We start from the raw sequence: 22,256 nt of genomic DNA, 5'->3' as shown, positions 1-22,256 counted from the left end.
GATCAAATTTGGAATTTGGCTTTTAAAATAAGAACTTCATATGAAATTAAAAAGAGAATAGTCTTAAGAAAGAAATCTTCATGGCTTTTAAAGTTATCTTAGATTTCAGGTTCTTATGCATGACCCTTTCTGATAGTATTCACCTGTTAACATTCTCCAGCCCTGTTTTGTAGTAATTTATTGCATGTAATTTAGATGTATTTGTAATAAGACATAATGGTCAGGACTTCACACTTTAAAAGGGGTCTTTAGACATAGAAGTTCCTTCCTGAATTATTCTCACCCCTGTCAGCTTCGGGAAGATAGAAACACTGGCTGAGTGTTTAGAAACAGTCAAGTGGACCTAATTCCCCATAACAGATCACTCAGTACAAACTAATTAGAAGGAGTTAAATGTTTCCACTGAAACCACTAAAAAAGAGGAATCTTTTTCTGTGCTGCCTGCTGCTTTCTGATCATTTCCTTCCTCATAACCTTGCCATTTAAATGTTTGTCTAACACACTAGTTTGGAGGTGAACTTGATGGTCCGGCTACAACCAAAAGTGTAAGTGCTGACTTGAGAATGTTCTAAACATCCTAGGGGAAAACAAAAGTCCTTCCTAAGACAATGTGCAAATACGTCTATTATAGGCAGGGGAATAGCGTTCTGTCCTAGAATTTTCCTACTAGATTTTTTTTTTTTTTTTTTTTTTTTTTTTTAGCTGTTGTATTAAAAGCTTCCTCAGTGAGGTTTTTTATTATTATTATTATTTTTTTATTTTTTTATTTTTTTTATTCTAGGCATGCCACCAAATGTTTTTCCTATTTTCCTTAGGCATTTTAATGAAGAGAGTTGATCCACAATTAACACCAAGGCGAACTTGAATGATTCATTCACACTTTCTAAATTTTGCCTGCCCTTTTCTCTAGGTTTAATTAATATGCCATTAATAGGAACATTTAGGGAGAGCTCTAATATTTGCCTCTTAGTTCTGTTGAAGGTGTATCATTTCATTTTTTTAGGAGTATTCTCATGGGGGCAAGCCCCAGATCCTTCTTGGCTATAAGCTTACCACAGTCTCTACCTGCTTGACTCAGAACTGAAAGCTTACTGATATGCAGCCACACAGAATTTCTTCAGCACAGTCAGCCTCCCATTTTCTCTCCTGATGGCAAAGGGTGAGACATGGCATCTCTCTGGCCAACCATGGGGAATCTGTGTGGTTGACATGACCACTGGCAACGACTCACCTATCCAGCAGTGGAAAAATGTGTCCCGCCAGATGGGAATGGGGAGACAATTCAAACATACGGTGCGTAGAGCTGGAGACAGTGCACAGTTACAACCTTCTGCCAGGTGCTGAGCAATTGCTGGGGTGCACTCAAGCAAATAACCTGCCCTTCATACCAGCACAGTCCTCTTAACCAAACTGTAACTGGGCAGCTCAGTCCATTGTACTGACAACCACCCACAGCCTCTCTTCCTTAATCTAGGGAGAAGTCTCTCAGCTGCCTTGCTTTTATTTCTGGATAAATTATTAATGGCTATTCATCTTTGGCACATGTAATTTTTAACTATCTAAAATATTGATGGGGGTGGGAGGGTAAATTCATAAGTATTTATTATTTTCCCTTGCTTTTACAGTAAATCCCACTCAGGTTGCTGACTGAGATTTTCCCTGCTTCCTTCTCCCATGTGAACCTTATATTTAACTCCAAATGGTGAATGCAAGATCCAAGATCGATAGTATAAGTAACAAAAGTATCCACGGTGACTGAACAGCAAACTCTTAAATCACAGCACAGGAAGTACAAATGAACGATTATTGAAAACACTGCACTAAAATCTCAATAGGAGATAAGAGTGAGGCTTAAGTCATTAGAAAGCTCTATTAGTCTGGTAAGTCTGAGACAGCACACTCCAAACATGAGCTGTTCTTGAGATCTGAAAATATTACATATTCCACCAACTTGCACACACACAACTGACTCCAGCTAAGCAAGGGCAGGGTCCAGTTGTCCAGTCCCAAGGGGAAGGAGGAATGAATTGAAGCAGATAGGCTGAGCCAGGCTACTCAGGTAGTGATTCTTCAGCTATATTTGAAGGGGTGGGGGTGGGGGGCAACACTGACAAATCAGATGATTTATAAAGGAAGTAAATATCCCGCTTTCATATCAATTCACCCCGTACCATAGCATCACCATGCTCTTCATCACACTCTGCTGGGGATACAAATAAAGGACTTCTGACATCTCTACCCCATTCTCACAAATCACCAGAAAAGCCTAAGAATGCAGCATTTCTTTCCCTTTGTCCCTGTTCTCCCTGACGTGATAAACCATTTGCAGTTGAAAAATGAAGAAGAAAGTAATGGCCAACCAATTTGCAAAGTGAGAGCATTGTTTTGAAGAATTACCTGAAATCGCTACAATTTTGAACACACACACACATTAAGATACATACACATGTACACATATATGTGTGTATGTACATACATACATATATAAATACATAGTCTTCAGCATTTTCAAACATTAGGATGCTATTGAATTTTAACATGCCTGAAGTGTACTGCTCAATTCTTTTTGCCCTCGCTCTTGTACTACACATTTTTTTTTAGAGACGGGTGGGCTCCCAAAGTTATGGATATCTAACAGCTTGAACGAGAAGCTGCATAGCATAACCTGAAAGAAACAGCATTCCTGAATACATAGGATTTCCTCTGGGAACAGAAAAACATTTCTTATACCAAAATTATGGTAAGACAATGTTCAAGACAGAGAGGGCAACTTTAGCCTTGCCTTTCAAAGAGTAGAGTTTCATCTGAAGTAAGTAGGACATCACATTTCAATTCGTATTATTAAAAACTTGCATTACACAATGAAACTGATTACCCCATGAATCACTCTGCTTTACAAGAAGCTGAACTAGCATACAGTTAATAACACGAGCTAGCCCAGTGAACATTTCTCCAATAGTCACACGAGAATCCAGTACAGCATGGATGGCCTTTGACCAGTACTTTTAGACTCTACTGCTATTCTAATTGACCCTACTTCCTCATGACAATCACATAAGGAATTGTTGCAAGAGGGTGAAAATATAAACTAAAATTATAATCTGTTTCATCATGCTTCAGTATCATTACTGATGCTGAAATTGTATTTTGTCCAAAAGACCTATTATCTTTACAAGCTTTTCCATTTATGAAAATATATGCATGATAAACTCTATTAGTGGCCAATAAACAAGCTTACCACCTCCATTACTATCCACCGGAAATAGATGGTTTTTAACTATAGATTCTGCTTAAATTTGGTGATGCAATGAAATTGTTTCTTCCAAATCATTTTCAGTTATTTTAAGACTTCTCTTCTAATATGATACAAATTGTAGGCAAATCAAAACTGTCAAGACAACTAAAGGCATTTAGCTTTTGGAACTTAGATTCCTTCCACACTCTCTCAAATGTCTCAAAGGCTAAAGAAAACAAAACAGAGCAAATAGTACATGCAGAAATAAATGTCCAACAAACTAATAGTGCCCCAACCTAAGTTTATCTAAATACCTCTTTAATCTGAAAGAAGACGCTAGATTTAATATTTAAAGCAAACCAAGAAATCAGAGCATTTGCATCTTGGATACATTTCCTAGCCCCTCTCCAGTTGCTCTGTCAAACCTTTTAATATCACATAGATGCCCTTAAATGATGATGCCAGATGGGACTTACAGAAAGAAAGCATAACTTCAGAGAGGAGGAACAAATATTCAGTCCTTATCTTTGACTTCTTATTTAGTGAAGGGGCTTGCCTCCTGTACTAGCAGTAAGTTGCGGCGTTAGAGTGCAAATGCACAGCTCCAAGCCCACTTCCAGTGCTCAACTGATAGCTCAGATCCAAGCCTCAACATGCTTTCTGGTAATGCAGGCAGCTCAACTGAAAACCTGAGGTTTCTACCGTGGCACAAAACTAAACTGCATAAATATTTGACAGCTCCGAGACCTCTAAAGGTTTCAAATAATATGCATTTTGTGCTAGGCTGCTCCTAGCTAGACAGAGCACTGAGATGATATAGGGAAGTGTTCTCAGCTGCTCAACCACACTGCTCACTGAAGAATGTTTTCCTTTTCCGCCTCAGAACAAGAAAAACCAGCAAATGCTTAATGAAATGCTCATATTGACTAAGCTTTCACAGCATCAACAGTATAGGAACTTTGTTTCACATTCCATTAAGTTAGCTCATGACTTCCCACGCTGCACTATTTCTCCTTCACCTAGCTAAGACAGCCAACTTCATTCGGGCAAATCAAGGCAAAGTTTACCCCCCCACACACACGTCCCTGTCTCTTTTCTTTTCCAACTTAAACTCATCCACGGCTAAATTAACAGCCCCAATTGTGGCACAAAGGAAGCTTTGAAGGCTGCACCGGCTTGGTCCTCCAGTTGCCAACTGGAGGTAGGTTTAATGTAATATATTCTTGCTGCTTAAAGAATTTTTTAAGGGCTTGTCTGCACTGATGAAGAGCCGGACACCCCTAGAATTACATCATCAGAGTGAACACTCACCAAAATACATTATGTTTCTCATTAATCAGACAGCTGGAATCCCACCGCGGTGTCTTCAGCATCAGCTCTCACCCAAGGCTGGTACGCAGAGCAGAGCCGTTTCATGCTACATTCGGTGGAAGTGTCCCCGGCGTGGAGAGCAGCGAGCGCCGAGAGCGTGCCTCCTCCGCGGGATGAGCGCCTTGCAGGCTGCTTTTCCAGGGCTAAGATCCCCGGCGGCTGGAGAGTGCGCTCGGGCTGCCTGCCGCACTGCCCATCCTTACTGTAATCCGACTCCTCCTTGCGATGTCCTTGCCGCGCCTGTGACATCAGGACTGAGAGTACTACAAACAGACCCCTCCACCCCACCCCACCCCACCCTGGGTTAGCAGCCGCTCCATGAGGTGCTCCGATTGCCTGCCTGGACCAACCATGGCTCTCGGGAAGCTTTGACGAGCCCAGAGACTTGGGAAGGGGCGGAGTGAGGGGCGCGGGAGGCTCTCTTAAAGCGAGAAGGGTCTCGGGATCCACACAGGAACACACAGGAGAAATTCACCACTGTGCAGGAGGGACGTGGTTAAGGCGAGTTCTGCCATTAACGTGTAATTAGACAACACTTTTACCCCGCCCCTCCTATGAATGCCACCATTCTCTCCAAAATTTAACCTCCTCTACCAAGTTAAAACGGCAGTACGAAGAGGGATGGTGCCATGCTTGCATTCTCTTTGCTGTGGGCTTGAGGATTTGTTGTTATTTTCTGTGATGTTTATATATAAGAGGAAAAAAAAGGAACGCCAGGGACCATTGCTAGGGTAATAGAGGTTTACACTTAGAAGTGATCAGATCCCAGAAAGCTAGTACTTGGTGAAGTGTAATTTTTTATTTCTTGAGTGTTCCCTGAGCTATGTTGATAGAAAGATGTGAAGAAAAATAACTGGTGATAAAAGCCACCTCTCAGTTGCCCAGGACCAAATTTGCTGCCTCCCTTAGTAGGCAGGTAGAAAGCACACTGAGGCTGAAATGATCTTTGACCTCCTGAAACGGAGAGACGATTAGCCTGAAAGGCAACCAACATTGTGCCATAGTTAAAGTCCAGTCACCAATATAATATAGCCACACATCCACCCACCCACACACACACACAAACGCTCCCATTAAATTTGAGATGAACGGTCAAGAAAGGCAAAGCTTAGCAAAGCCTCTGGCTCCTCCAATGGTATAAAGAATTGCAGTCCTTATCTTACATAGAAAAGGATATTAGAAAGAAATCCCTGAAAGCTGTGCTGATTAATACTTAAATGCACAGCATGGAAAAAATAAACTCATACAGCAAGTTCCATTTCCTAAGGACTCATCACTTTGGGAACCAATTTACATACTGGAACATTTGAACTTATAAATTTCTATAAAAATTTATGAAATTAAGAACCAAATATAAACAAAGAACTGTAGTCTATGGAAGAATGCAATTGATATATTTTTAATCTGGGCTTTTATAAAACTATGATAGCAAATATTTCTACATTTTGATATTAAAATATTCTATAGCATTTCCTTACACAATTCTATATCTCTTGGTGGATTTAATGTGTATAGAAACTAGGGGGCTGAAGCTCATAATAACAGCTTTCTGTGCAATCTTGCATAAAAGCTTAACTGTATTCTACCTCTGTGGAAAGAGTGCAATGAACAATATCCTCTCTCACACTGGATTATAAAGAATTTGGTGAGTGAAAATAGGTAAGCAAATATAAATCAGAAACATCACAGTGAATCTTAAGATAAATCTAGTGCTGTTCTTTTAGAAATACTCTTAATTTAAAGCAACCAGAGGAAAATTTACACAGTAAAGGATATTAACTTTTTTACTCCCTTTTAAAAATTAAAATAAAAACAATGTTACAGGAAAGTACTGATGAAAATGCGTAAATGTTTTTCCTTTTGGACAAATGGAAATTGTCCAAAAGTACAATTAATAGTTCTTCCCTCAGGCAAAAGAACCATCTGTGGTAGAGCTTATTCATGAAGCCTGTAAGCTGCCTTGACCTCCTACATGTGCTAGGGGGCACTGTAGTTTAATGTTAGTGCTTTGGGTCCATTTGAGTTCCTGTAGTTGGAAGATGCAAGAATTGAGAGTTGAGTTTCAAATAGGAGATTTGAAACATTAAAGGACTACCTTAATCATTAATAACACCCTTGCATTTGCATGACATTTTACAGTTAAAAGGCACTTTCACATGACATCTTTATTACTAACAAATTGAGATATAGAAAGGTGGATATTACAGATATCACAAATGAAGAACCTGAGGCTCAGAGATGTTAAGCAACTTTCTCAATGATGTGATGAGTAAGAAACAGTTGTCTTACTATTTGCTTGTTGAATTTATATTACAGTTCTCCAACAGGTTTCCTTCTTCAAATAAATGTGCTATTTATAATGGCTCAGGTAAAAGTCACCCCCAATAAAACAATGTCACTGCATGTTCTAGAAACAAATATATCTATATGGTCACAAATACATCAGCCGGGAGTATTTGGTAATAGAACATGCCAATCTTTGCCTGGTAGTATACCCCAAAAAACAGCATGTAGCCTTTGAAAGAATATGGCATTCCAGAAGCAACTGAGTGTAATATCTATACAATGTAATTCTGTTCAAACAGAAAAGGAAGATGCCCTTTTAAATTAAAGATATGTGCCCCTCTTCCCTGCAATTAAGGCTTATCTGGAACGTAGAAGCCTAAGATACAAAGTTGTTTATCTCTGGATGGAAAACAAGTGGTTTTTGTTTTTATTTTATACTTTTTCCTGTTTTACATAAAACTATTTTATTTCTTTATTTGTATACATTAATTAAAAAATGCAACTTTGGTTGTTGTTTTGTGTGTGTGAGTGTGTGTGTGTGTGTGTGTTTGCGTTTTGTACTTTGACCAGCATCTCCCTAATACTCTCACCCTGCAGCTCTGGTAACCATTTTATTCCTGTTTCTACAGAGTTTGACCTTTTTACACTCTACATATAAGTGAAATCATTGGGTATTTGTTTTTATGTACCTGGCTTATTTCACTTAAGACAACAATGTCTTCCAGGTTTATCCATATTGTCACAAATGAGAGGATCTTCTTCTTTTAAAAGGTTGAATAGTATTCCATTATGTATATATGCGACATCTTTGTTATCCATTCATCTGCTAGTGGAAACCTTGCTTGATTCTGGTGAGTAATACTGCAATGAACATGGTAGTACACACATTTCTTCAACATACTATTTTTTTTAAAATTTTGAAGCATAATAATATCCAAATGAAGCCACAGCTGATCTTGGCTAGATAGAGGATTGTGAACATGCCAGCTGTGCCTGAGAGATGCTTTCATATGTCATCTCAAGGGAGTGACTTAGCAGCTTCTAGGGAAGAATCTGGTTCACACCCTGACCTTTATCTGTCTCTAAGAATCTGTGAGAACCTAGGAGCTTCGGAAGGTGAATTAAGTCAGTTCATCTGGGGTCAGCTGTAGCACCAACCTGCTTGCCAGATAAAATTATACCTAGCACTATTAAAACAAAGGATGCCTTCAAACCACTTACATATTTTGTATTAAAATATCATGGTTGGGTGAAAAGTTTTTCTGTGTTCTAAGATCCGAGTAGCTGCCTGCCTTGATTCCTCATCTCATTCAAATCTTGCTCAAAGGTTTATCAGTGTACTAATTCACTGTCTTTTTTTTCCAGTTTTAAACTACCTTTGTACCTCCCCTGACATTTCTTAACCTCCTTTCCTCCCTTATTTTTCTCCATGGCAACTATCATCATCTGACACACTATTTTAGACGTCTGTTTATTTTTGATTTCTCTTCTCTGGCATATAATCTCAGTGAGGGCAGGGATTTTATCTGTTCAATGCTATATCTACAGTTCTTAGAAAGGTACCTGCTACTTGTCATTATACAATAAATATTTGTGAATGAGGGAATGAATGAATGAGCAGCCTAAGTACAGCTGTATTGTGTGTAAGACATCATACTTTTCTATGTGCCTGAAGTCAGTTCTTTGAGGCTGATGGTGTTTTGTGCAAAGTGTTCACACAAATTGAATTTGTCCATGCTTAGCAGCAGCTGTTCTTAAATTCCATTCAGTACAGATGCCAGGTGGTACTGCAGGCCACAGTTTGTGAGCGTGTTTGTCCTTTCAAATTCTCATAGCTGCATGGAGCAGAGATTTAGATTTAGCATGAGTTAGCACAGCTCAGTTGTGTCTTCCATTGCCTTGCCCTCGGCTTTAGTTTAGTCCACCTTTATCTTTTATCTATATTGTAGCAATAAAATTTTATCCAGTGTTCCTGATTTCAGACTTGCCCATGTCCAATTCATTCTCCATATTAGATCCATTATCATCTTTAAAAATGGTATGATCATGCCACTCCTTTGCTCAATATTCTTCACTGTTTCCGTATTTTATCCGCTGTCGTTAAGGTCATCGACAACCAGGTCCCTATTCGCTTCTCCATTTGTAAATACTTTGTTCTTCACACTCTTCACTGTGTGAAACCTAAAGTATGGCTATAATTCACCTGAAGACTACATTCCCTTTTACCTGCTCTTATGTGACTCTTTCTAATCTGATAGACAGCTAATAGGAGCTTTTTATTATATTTAGTAACCAGCATTGAAAGCCAGAAATCTTAACCTTGGAGGTGGTTGTGGAATAGCAATGTTTATTGACTCAATAAAAAAAAAATAGTTGTTGATTACTCCCGTGCCAAGTACTGTCCTAGGCGCTAAAGGTATATTAATGAAATTACAGAAACATCTGTTTACATGGAGCTTACATTCTAGAATTCTTTATATTTCAACATATACATTAAGATTTGGAACCTCTTTCACCTTTATCTCATACAGAGGAAATGACCTAAAGCATCTTTCAACTCATTCATTCACTGGTTACAGTTTATTGCTTCTTTCTCCAACAACAGACTAGACATAAGGGCAGAGACATGTATATCATGTTCATGCTATAACCAATGCCTCAGACGGTGTCTAAAACATAGGAGACATGCCATAAATATATGTTGAGTGAATAAATATATTGAAAGTCTTCTACCTCTGGATGGTGCTTCCTACTGTTCCTACTGAGAATATAAAGTTATATTCTACCAAGAATGCCCTTTTCTGTTCCCTTTTATTTGTCTTACAGGTTTTATTCACTACCTAAATCTCAGATACTTTGTTTTCTAAGATATTTTCCCCAGGCTTATGTCAAATTCATGTGTTCCCTTAATGAGCTCCCAAACACTGTTTGTATATTACAAACTGTTTGTATATTACAAACAGTGTATCCCTATTACAGTATTTATTAGATGGCATTTCAGTGATCTGTTAAGTTGTTGATATCTCTCCAGTAGAATGAAGGCTCTTATGAGTCAAGGAAAATATTAGATGCTAATTCCTTGGCAGTTTCAACATATCCTAGAACATAGCAGAAATGCATCCCATAGGCATGGCCTATGAGGTTAGTGATTGGAACATGCCATTAACATCAGACATTGCCTATGATTTAGGAAGCAGCAACTCTTGCTGTGGAAGGAGACAATGGTCAGAATTACATGTATTTAGGCTAAAGAGAGAAATTCCAAGTCTCTGAAGAAAACCCAGCTAGGAACCAGAGGGCCAGTCAACCGTCAGGCAAGAGACACATCAGAAATTTTGTGGATGGAGCAGGTGAGGAACCTAATATGGGAGCCAAAAAATAGAGCGTTCAGGCAGAAAGTGATTCAGGGGAAATTAATCAGACCCCTAGCTACACTCTTAGAGGCTTTTGTTTGTACATTTGCCCTGATTAATTGATAGTCCTGATCCCCTTGCAATAAGAAGCGTTAACATTTCCCTTCTGATGGTTCTCAGATTCTCTCTCTCATGCCTCTCTTTCTTTTTCTTCTATTTTTTCCTTCACAAAGCCCTTCAGAAAGTTGTGTATATTTTTACCTAGTTTTGTATGAGGCAGAGGCAGACACTGGCCTCTCACTTTAAATGTATGTATAATAGATATTATAACCAAAAATAGATGGACACCATGTCATAACTTTGGCAGTCCCAGACCACCTAGTATGGTGCCTCACTCATAGAAAGCCAAATCATTATAACCATCATCATCACTGGCAAAAAAAAAAAAAAAAAAAGAAACAGTGGTGATGCTATTGTAACAAGTCCTGAACTCGAATGTTCAAGTTACTTAACTCCCTGTTTTTCAAAGCACTTAGTATCTCAGTTGAGGAAATGAAGCATATATCTAAAAATATAACTAAAAACAAAGGTAACATAAATTAACGAATGAATACTCTAGGACATGTGTATAAGGGTCTGGTAAAAGATGATATTATGAAGGGGTTCAGGCAATCCTGAGAAGCTACAAGTGGTGGAACTTAAGCCCTGTGTTTAATATTGACCTGGACTGATGTAATGCAGAAAGAGCTAACAAATGAACAAGAATGGGATTGTGAATGATGTGTCTGGGACACCAAGGACAAATTATTATTAAAGAGTAAGTTTCTCAAAAGATCTTCAAGCAATGTAAGGTTGGAGAAGAAAACACAGATGCCATATTGGATGAGATCTCCCATTCAAGGAAAAAGGCTTAAATTTTATTTGACAGACAGTGTAGGAAGTGTTTGCTGAATGAATACATAAATGTACTTCAAAGTTATTTCCAAGGACAGAAATATAATAATATGCCTCCAAAGACATTTGGTGACACAATAACATGAGTTAATACATCTTGTGTAGCAGGCTGAAAGATCTTATACACTCCAGAGGTTTCCAATTTTTCTTAAAATAAAATTCATTTATGGTTCCTGGGCAGCTATTTCAAAATCAGCCCTCCCAGACCCAGACCCACCACAAATATGTTTGCAAACAAAATGAAAGAAGTAAACAGCGTTATATTGAATTTCTTATTTTGCCTTTAAAAAAAGAGATTCTTCATGATAAATTGAGTGCAGCTCCAGTAAATTTGGATGCTTTAGGTCATGAACATTCCATTTTTATATATACTGTGATAACAACTATATAGAGTGAGCAGAGAGACAGTGCAACTGAGCCCCAATGTTGCAAGAATTCACAAAGTAATTGAAAGTGTTTCCAAGTGTGCATAATTCTGTGCCTCCAGTCAAATACAGTAGGTGGAAATTTGTTTGGCTTCCTCTGTCAAAATGTCTGAAATACATAAAGGAAGTGTGTAATGGGAAAACAAAATATTACAGTTTCAACATTCTTTTAATTATCTCTCAATCACATCTTTGCTGGGCTCAAACATACTAATAATCCTAAAGGCTCATCTCTGATCCTTTTGGTGGATAAAATGACCGGATGCGATTTTTACCCTTGACTCAAAAGTGTCAGTTCTGGAAATCTGCAGTATTTGTCACCATGAATACCATTTAACTGCAGTGTTACCCAAAGGAACTCTGCACAGCCACACGTGAATACAACTGGAGGAACTTAATTAATCTTGCTGTCACTTCCATGACGCTTTTCATTAGTTTTGCTGCTATCTGATCAACTGGATTTCTCTGTACTGGTAACACTACCCATAGCCTCTTATAAAGTATCTTCAAAAGGTAAACAAATATTCACCTTTGTGGTAGTGAACTTTTATGCAGTGGGATGTTATTACTGCTACTCATATGAAGGTAACCCTCACATTTCGTATTTAAAATTATAAAATCATGGGAAACATAAATATCTAATCCATCTCCAACTGAGAAACTGTTTTAAACTCTATGCACAGATGAGGTATTTGAAATAAAAGGTCATACTTTTCTTTATATTATTTTCATGAATACTGATGCTTAGTGCACTATCAAGAACAGTACTGACTAAATATAGAATACAATTTATAAGAAATCTGGGCTTTTTCACTGACTACTAGAAAGCAGTTTAGCAAAAGTTACATTTAACTGAGAGAACAAAGCAAATGATAATTCAATGGTAGTATTGGTTCTCTCCGTGAGTCATATTTTTGAAAGATTGGTTTAATGTGTGTATATTTTAAATATAATTTATTTATATTTAGCATCATTTTAAAATGTTATCCATAGTTTAGGGCTGCTCTGTGTAAACAGTAGAACATTATGAAATGTCTGAGTGTGACTTTAATGGTTAGGTCATAAAAGACAAAGTGGCTTTTGCTTCTCTCTCTTGTATCATACACTTTAGGAATAGCCACCTGCCATGCTATGAGGACACTCAAGAAGCCCTGTGAAGAGGTACACATGGCAAGGAAGTGAAAACTCCAGCCAAAGCCAGTACCAACTTGCCATGTATGTGAATGAGCTACCTTGGAAGGGGATTCTTCAAACTGTGCCAAGCCTTCACATACCTGCAGCCATGATCGATATTTTAGTGCAACTTCATGAGAAACTCCTAGTCAGCACCACCAGCTGAGCAACTCCCAAATTCCCAGCCTACAACAACTGTGTGAGATGTTAAACCTTGATTGTTGTTTTAGACCTCTAAATTTGGGGTAATATTTTTTACACATCAATAGATGGCTAATACATGATGGAACTTTATAGTCTAGCTTTAACAATGAAACTTCTGGAGAGTATTACTTAAATTGATGACAAGGTGGTCTAGAATTCAGCTGAGATACGACAGATATAGGATCTTGGAAGCCTGTATCCCATTTGGGGCTTGTTTCCTTACCCATGTAGTGATAATGTGAGAATGAGTGAAGGTCATCAATCAATGCAAGAACCAACATAGAGAGGTGAGAGACGTAATGCAGCATCATAGGATGGGCTCATTATATATCTATAGAGAGGATAAGACACTTTGGAGGAGTGAAGAGTGCGTGTCAACTCTCAAGGTGGCGTCTGTCACTTAGCTTCAACCAATAATAGTCATGAGAGAATGCAGATCCAATTTTCTCAGATTCTTCCTTTTTTTCTAGCTTTTTTCAGGTATTACCCAAGTGATAAAAATTGTATCTCACTTAAATTTAAAGTCATAATGGCTTAAAATTATGATTGCAAGAGCATTTTCTTCCCTTTTTTTTTTTTTTTTTTTTTTTAAACAGAGTCGCTCTGTCACCAGGCTGGAGTGCAGTGGCGCGATCTCGGCTCACTGCAAACTCTGACTTCCTGGTTCAAGCAATTCTCCTGCCTCAGCCTCCCGAGTAGCTGAGATTACAGGCGTGCACCACCATGCCCAGCTAATTTTTGTATTTTTAGTAGAGACAGGGTTTCACCATATTGGCCAGGATGGTCTCAATCTCCTGACCTCGTGATCTGCCTGCCTCAGCCTCCTAAAGTGCTGGGATTACAGGTCTGAGTCACTGTGCTAGGCCTGTCTTCCTTTTTTTATTTTCTAATATCTTCAGGATAATATTCAAACATCTCTCCTATTGGATTCAGCTGCTCCGTCCATTCTTCCTTTCCACTACTATCTCTATCCTTCTTTCTTTGCTTCATAATCAAACTTCTACAATTCATCTACCAATACCATTTCTCTCTGCCTGGTATCATGCTTTCTCTTCACCCTGTAAAGCTCTTCTCCACTGTCTCAGCCTTCTGAAATGCTGCTCATCCTCAAGTGATCCACTCATGGCACCTCCTCTCAGAAGCTTTCCTTGAGTGCCATACTCATCATTAGTGACTACTTTCCCTAGGCCTCAAGACTAATGCTCTTTATCACTTGGATCTTACTAGTTCTCTTTTCTTGTTTTTAATGTAAAATCTCATTTGGCAAAATTAATATGTCTCATCTATTTTATTGCCACTTATCATCTCATCTCATAATGCCTGCCTATAATACACTGTCCAGATCTCTCTAAAATGACAGACATGTTGCTAAGGTGCTAAAAGTTATAGACAGACAGCCTTTCACTGTCAACCCCTAGAGGTATCATCTCAGCTGTGGAGAGCTGCCTTGTCAAGGTTTTGGCCCTTGGTCGTGGACCATATCTAGTGATCAATATGGGATTGAAAAGGCCTATTCATCTTGGACCAGCCTGGAGCATCTTTTTACAAGCTGGATCATTCAACCTCTAGAACACAGAAAGATGCCTTTGGTTCTACATCACAGCTCGACTTCCTCTTCTCCCTTCCACAGTGCTGACCTAGAGCCCTCCCTCATAAACATCCTGCATGCTAATCTCCATCAGTGCCTGTGACACTGTCATTGAGTAGGTACTCAACAAATGCTTGGTAGTATAAAATTAAGTCCCAAGTACCTGTAAACAAATAAGACAAATTTCCCAAAGACAAGAATATGGTAACTCCCCCAAAAGCTCTTGAAATTGATGGACAGTTTAGAGAAAAATTTCACCTTCTCTCCAGAGACCTGTTGATTTTGGAATTAGTCTGAGGAAAGAAAAACCCAAGATTTAAATGGACACCCTGGTCTGTGTACTCTATCTGAGTAACAGTGATGGCTCCGAGCTGTCAGGTCTCCCAGGAGATATTCAATCATGATGTTCTTCTCTTTCTCTATAACAAAGGTAATAACTCAGCATTTTATCTTTTCTAGGGGTGTCATTACTTCGAAAAGAAAATAAAAGCCTCACAAGGGTTTCTATATGGTGAAAAGTTTTCTAAAGGAGAAAAAGACCCTAATTAATTTGAGAATGAACAAATACATCAGCTTTGAGGAACTTCCATAGTATTGGCGTTTAAAACTTCTTGAGAAATCCTTTCAAATGAATATCGTGTGCTTTAGGCCTATAATATATAACATCATATATTACAGGCAATAAGTGTCCAGGGGTGAGTAAGCCATGTGTATTTCATAGGAAGTAGGCATTTCTTATAAATAAAACAACAAAGTGCATTGTTTTAGTTAAATAAAATCATACTCTCTGGAGGAAAAAACAACAACTTTGCCTTGGAAAAATCTGTGATGCTGAGAAATATGTAGCATCTACCCTTCAGAAACTGTGAACGGTAAGTCCATTTTAATCTCTGCTTTGGTACTACCAAGTGGTTTACCACTTGCTTTCAAGTCCAACACTTAATTTGGAAGACATTAAAATTTTTTCATTAATTCACTATTCTAACATATAGTCATTGAACATCCATTTGTCAAGCACTGTGAGAGGGGCCAGGGATACTGGAGTAACTGAGATAGATTTTTGGCCTCCTAGAGCTTACAGTTTCCCAAAGAATGAGATACTGCAATGGAAGGTGGATCAATGGCTACAACAATCTGTTGAAAATGGGCAGAAAAGTAGGGAAAGATGGATAATCAGGGAGATTAGAGAAGGGCTTTTGAGAATTTGACATCTAATATAAAGAATGAGGTTGATTTGAGATTCATCAGAAATTAGTCAGACAAAGATAAGGGAAGAGTATTCTGGGCATGGTTAACAGCTTATGCAAAGACCCAGAGGATAAAGCAGTGTGGAGACAAGAGCTAGAAGATGCTCAATAAGGACAGGCAGGGGAGAGTGGTAAAGTATTAAGTAGGAGAAGTAGTTTGAAGGAAATTGTGAACTGCAACAAATATTTGAAAAACCACAAGGGATTTTCAGGGAAGTAATGGGCCTCATAGTTATGGATTCAAAATGTAGAATGGTTAACTAGTAAGTATTCAGTGGAAATAAAGCTCTCGTATAACCAGGTGACTTTCAGATAAACATATGCAATAATGCTGTAATCTCTGGTACAAGCCACAGTTTTCCTTGCTCAGGTTTGCTGTCTACATGCCAGCCAATGAAAATAGCAAGCAAGAATGAAAAAGATATTTTGCATGGCTGGGCTTGTCTAGTTGGAAATCACCAATCCAACCACTTTGAGAGTAAATTAATGTTTTTAGCTGTCATGGAAGCTAAGCATTGAATACAAGAATGAAAACTGAACAGTTGAGTGTTTGACAATTGACCCAGTTTAGCCTTCAAATGATGGAGTCAGCGTGCTGTGTGCACTGAATTCTATGTCACACACACAGAGTGGCACTGAAGCATGGAAGAAATGACACTTTGAGGAAAATACCATAAGTTTTTAGATTTATATGCAAGTTGTGGTATAAGTTTACATTTCTGGCTCCCAAGCTTATTTTTTTCCAATTGTTCACTTCTCTCCTGCCTACAACTTTCCTGAATAATTTCTGTCACATTATGGATGTCCTTGCTTTTAAAGATCTTCTAGCATTGAGAGGTATCTTAGACTGAGATTACCTATAGCTGTCTCAAGTAAATAAAGTCTTGGATATCTGCAGTGGCCAGAAATGTTTTATTTTTTCTCTGAAGTTTCCAAAATGAGAGTTTTTATAAGTACAGTAATATTTTCATTAAATAAGTTGGTCCTAATGTTTTAGGATATAAAAGCAGCAATTTCCAAAAGGATATGCATGTATAATCTCCTCATACACATAAAATCTGTGTGTGTGTGTGTGACAGAGAGAGAGAGAGAGAGAGAGCATTTGAGTGTGTGTTATAGATTTTACTGACTTACTTTGCTAGAAATATAAGTAAGGGATCAATACTGATGGAAAAATATAGGTAACTTTGATGTATTTCACAGCAGCTGCCAAGCCATTCTCCTCTCTGGGGAAATGCCTATTTCATATGAAATACACAGGGCTTTCTCACTCCTGGACATAACTGATTTGATTAGGATGGCTTCTAAATGGGATTTTCTGAGACCCATGACTTGTGTGGCCTAGCTTGAAAAGATGAACTGAGACAATCATGTTTGTTCTCAAAAACATAAACTAAGAGATGGAGAAGGAACGTGTCACTTGGTGATGGGACCTGGAGCTAGTAGGTAGTATAGACTCAGGTAATATAGATTCATGTGCAAGATGGATAAGCACCAAAAAAAAAAATAGAAAGAGGAAGAAATAGAGATACACATAAGTGCGTGCGTGCATACACACGCGCACACATACACACACAGAGAGAGAGAAAGAGAGAGACACAGAGAGAGAGAATGTGCATTGGATAGAAAGACAGAAAGGCACATCTTACATGTAGGCTAGGTAGGCTTTGGTTATTCAAAAGTTTCTTTTCATATGTACCTTTTAAATTATCTCATGTTTTCCCTGTGGCAACTTTAATATGTGTCTGTTCCTCCCATAGTAATATCTTCTTTTACACCTTTAATTAATTGGAAGAGATTCAGTAGACTGAAACTAGTAAGAGCCATGGTCAAGTCAAGTATTGTACACCAGATTTTCAACTACATGTAAACAAGAGAAAAGAAGATAGCAGCATTGTGAAGAAAGGAAAGATAGTGGCCTAAAGGAAAAAAGGAAAGTCAGTCATACTGGGAGAATCCAGGGCATTTGGGAAATGAACTAATAGTAGTTATGGGACTCATAACAACGGTTTCTGCAGGAAACAAATGACTTTCAGATCTCCAGATGAAAGACCTGTTTTCTTTTAATGTCTATCCTCCACTGATAATTTGTGAAGATTTACATATAAATGATGAGAGTAATGTATTCCTTATGTTTTTAGTGTGTGTTTTGATGGTCAAACGTTTTATTATTAGAGTAATGAAGAACATTTACTTTTGACACATACCGCAATTACTGCCTATCTGTTATGGGTACAGGACATGTGCTTATTGATGTGATAGAACCTGAAATTATGACTTTGGTTCATGTATTAAAGCACAGTCAGAACACATTTTAAAGATGAGTTTGTGTTTGAGGAAAGAGGAGGATCATGCCATAGTAATGTGGACTCACTGATTTTGTCCTTTATTTCAATTTCTGGTAACTCACTATATATCTGCTTTAAGATGCAAATCTTGAGGGAGATATTGCAGTAGAACAGAGAACATTTATTAAACCAGTATGCAAGGCCCACTATGGAAGCAGTTATGGCATGGAGAATAGAGATAAATAAGGAAGGTCAAGAAGAGTAAGATAGAATAGTTGAAACTGAAAAGAAGGTATTTCAGACGGAGCAAAGGGAGAATGAGAGGATATAATTAGTTAGAAGGAGAAATAAAGTAGTGGAGATCCTTGAAGTCAAGAGCACATAGTTAAAATTGTATTTACTGGAAACACTGTTTGTAGTTGAATCAATGTACTGCAAAGGATTTGTGGCTATGGGTAAAGAAGACAGCCAGATGAGGTTCAATTAATATAAAATCTTACCTAATCCAGTACTTGACTCAAGTTGTGAGCTCAATGGCCATATTTAGTGTAGCTATAAAATATAAGGTCTTTTCAAATCTAATTCATTCCTTTCATTCATGAAAAGTGGTTAAATAATGTGTGTACAACTCCCCCACCCACTCTCACACACGCATGTGCATGCGCTAGCTATTTCTGTCTGAGCCTAAATTGAAACAGAATTTGGTAGCAAATATTGTCAATTGAGAGTCTTATGGAAATCACAGATCTTAGAGAAATGCAAGGACAGTGTGAGATAGCCACCTTTAAACAACAGAAATGAACTAATAGTAGTTATGGGATTGATAACAAACCTATACATGTGTCTTAGGTTTGTGTAATCATCCTACAAAATACATTTATCTTTTTAGCTCAACTGCCACTTGTCTTTGAAAAATTTTGCTCATTCTTTCTCTTTTAGCTCAACTGCCACTTGTCTGACAAATTTTACTCACGCTTTTTTTCCAAGATTGAACACTATTTCTTCTACAGCATTTCATTTTGTTGCTGATAACTCTTTTACATGCTTCTTTAGCACACCCTTCTTACCAATAGTACCATTTGTTATCATTGACTCCATACTTGCCAGTTCCTTTCTAGGCTAAGACTCCTGAAGACAGATCCAGAGTCACCACTACATCTCCAGGGTCTCGTGAGCTTGATTCACAGTAGGTGCCCAATATATACCTGGTGTACAGATAAGTGGGTGGATGGATGAATGAATTGATGAGTGGTGAATGGGAAGAGAGTTAAGGTGGGGGTGGGAGAGGAAGAGAGGGTAGAGAAGATTGAGAGAGAAATAAGAGAAAGGAATATATATTATGATATGAATATATGAAATGATAGTTGAAAATATTTAGATAAAAGACAAATATGACCATTCTTTTGGAATGCTTTAGTAATGAAAGAAGTTAAATTTCTTTATAATAATAAAGCGCAAGAATGCATGTAGTATTTTATATTATCTTGAACATTCATAGCATATCCAAATGTGTACGCTTTATCATAAATTCTAGCCAAAAGTCAAAAGAATGCTCTTATTTTTACATTGTCCTAATTTGTTGTAATTATTCACATAAGTACATTCTAAGCATGAGGGAATTGTAACAACATGTACTCATTTTGTACATTTCTGGCCTTGTTGTATGTAATAACAGATATTAGAAGGAGATAACTTACTGGGATAGAGACACAGATGGATGCAGTAAATGAGAGAATCCCCAGGCCATTCCTGTCATGGGACTTAATGCCTGCATTTTGATTATGAACAAGGACAAAGGACTTTCTTGAAGATAGAGTTATTACCTATTTTATAATCAGAATAAAATGTTAAGAAAAAGAGCATTACGTCATTATTAATCATACCTTAACAGCATAATGCTAACTTCTATATATTTAAAGTAATTATATTAACATAAGAAAGAAATTTACTACTGAGGATCCTGGGAAGTAGCAGAGTAGAAAGCACCAGGAGTCTGTCTCCCCGCCTAGACAACAATTGCACTAGCAGAATCTGTTTGATATAACTCTTTTGGAACTCTGGAGTCTATTGAAGGCTTCAAACTTCCAGGAGAATTCTTGGACAGTAAAGTGGAGTTAATTTTTATCAATTTCAGCTCTTAGAGTAGCAGCAACCCCTCCCCAACACAGCCCCATGACAGGCAGCTGTGCACCTGCTCCCGAAATAACTTGCACATAGCTCATAGGAACCAGGGTAGAAAAAATGACTTTGTCCTCCAAATATTGGGAATATGTGCTTTGATCACCGATGACTGTTTCTGATCACAGAGTTACAGACAAAGAGGTGGGTAGTCACTGCTGTTGTACTTCCCTCCAATGTCACGAACCCCCTGTCCCCAATTGAAATGAGTTCCAGGGGATACAACAAATCAGCAACCATTTTTTCCCTCCTTTGATTATTCTATATTTCTTCTTTTTGGAGTCAGACATTAAAGACTAGGGAAACAACTAAATAAATGAGAAATTTAGAAAGTTGACTGCGCATTCCCAGGGAAAGGCACAGGCTCAGAAAACAAAACAAAACAAAACAAAACTGGGTTTGTCGTAAATAGCTCTTATTATTTTTAGATACATCTCATGAATATCTAATTTATTGAGAGTTTTTAGCATGAAGGGCTGTTGAATTTTGTCGAAGGCCTTTTCTGCATCTATTGAGATAATATCGTACTGAATGGGGAAAAACTGGAAGCATTCCCTTTGAAAACTGGCACAAGACAGGGATGCCCTCTCTCACCACTCCTATTCAACATACTGTTGGAAGTTCTGGCCAGGGCAATCAGGCAAGAGAAAGAAATAAAGGGTATTCAATTAGGAAAAGAGGAAGTCAAATTGTCCCTGTTTGCAGATGACATGATTGTATATCTAGAAAACCCCATTGTCTCAGCCCAAAATCTCCTTAAGCTGATAAGCAACTTCAGCAAAGTCTCAGGATACAAAATCAATGTGCAAAAATCACAAGCATTCTTATGCACCAGTGACAGACAAACAGAGAGCCAAATCATGAGTGAACTCCCATTCACAATTGCTTCAAAGAGAATAAAATACCTAGGAATCCAACTTACAAGGGATGCGAAGCACCTCTTCAAGGAGAACTACAAACCACTGCTCAACGAAATAAAAGAGGACACAAACAAATGGAAGAACATTCCATGTTCATGGGTAGGAAGAATCAATATCACGAAAATGGCCACACTGCACAAGGTAATTTATAGATTCAATGCCATCCCCATCAAGCTACCAATGACTTTCTTCACAGAATTGGAAAAAAATACTTTAAAGTTCATATGGAACCAAAAAAGAGCCCGCATCACCAAGTCAATCCTAAGCCAAAAGAACAAAGCTGGAGGCATCACGCTACCTGACTTCAAACTACACTACAAGGCTATAGTAACCAAAACAGCATGGTACTGGTACCAAAACAGAGATATAGATATAGTTCCATTGGGAACAGAACAGAGCCCTCAGAAATAATACCACACATCTACAACTATCTGATCTTTGACAAACCTGACAAAAACAAGAAATGGGGAAAGGATTCCCTATTTAACAAATGGTGCTGGGAAAACTGGCTTCCCATATGTAGAAAGCTGAAACTGGATCCCTTCCTTACACCTTATACAAAAATCAGTTCAAGATGGATTAAAGACTTAAATGTTAGACCTAAAACCATAAAAACCCTAGAAGAAAACCTAGGCAATACCATTCAGGACATAGGCACGGGCAAGGACTTCATGTCTAAAACACAAAAAGCAATGGCAACAAAAGCCAAAATTGACAAATGGGATCTAATTAAACTAAAGAGCTTCTGCACAGCAAAAGAAACTACCATTAGAGTGAACAGGCAACCTAAAGAATGGGAGAAAATTTTTGCAATCTACTCATCTGACAAAGGGCTAATATCCAGAATCTACAAAGAACTCAAACAAATTTACAAGAAAAAAACGAACAACCCCATCAAAAAGTGGGTGAAGGATATGAACAGACATTTCCCAAAAGAAGATATTTATGCAGCCAACAGACACATGAAAAAATGCTCATCATCACTGGCCATCAGAGAAATGCAAATCAAAACCACAATGAGATACCATCTCACA

At 38.0% G+C, this 22,256-nt stretch overlaps 1 protein-coding gene across 2 annotated transcripts in view; it reads right to left on the bottom strand.

Moving 5' to 3' along the window:
- Positions 1-22,256, bottom strand: part of ZNF385D (zinc finger protein 385D) — a 969,842-nt gene that overhangs the window by 329,422 nt on the left and 618,164 nt on the right. The window contains exon 1 of one of the 2 annotated variants that reach the window (XM_054482050.2): positions 4,547-5,133. The exons of the other annotated variant lie outside the window; for it this stretch is intronic. Coding sequence (XP_054338025.1) covers positions 4,547-4,568 — 22 coding nt within the window. The 5' untranslated portion in view covers positions 4,569-5,133. Of the gene's footprint in view, positions 1-4,546; positions 5,134-22,256 lie in introns of those variants that run through there. 2 annotated transcript variants of the gene reach the window in all.

This window comes from Pongo pygmaeus, chromosome 2 (genome assembly GCF_028885625.2).
Source record: "Pongo pygmaeus isolate AG05252 chromosome 2, NHGRI_mPonPyg2-v2.0_pri, whole genome shotgun sequence".
Lineage (NCBI taxonomy): Eukaryota > Metazoa > Chordata > Mammalia > Primates > Hominidae > Pongo > Pongo pygmaeus.
The sequence above is the reverse complement of the archived record's forward strand: the minus strand, read 5'-3'. Positions and strand labels throughout refer to the sequence as shown.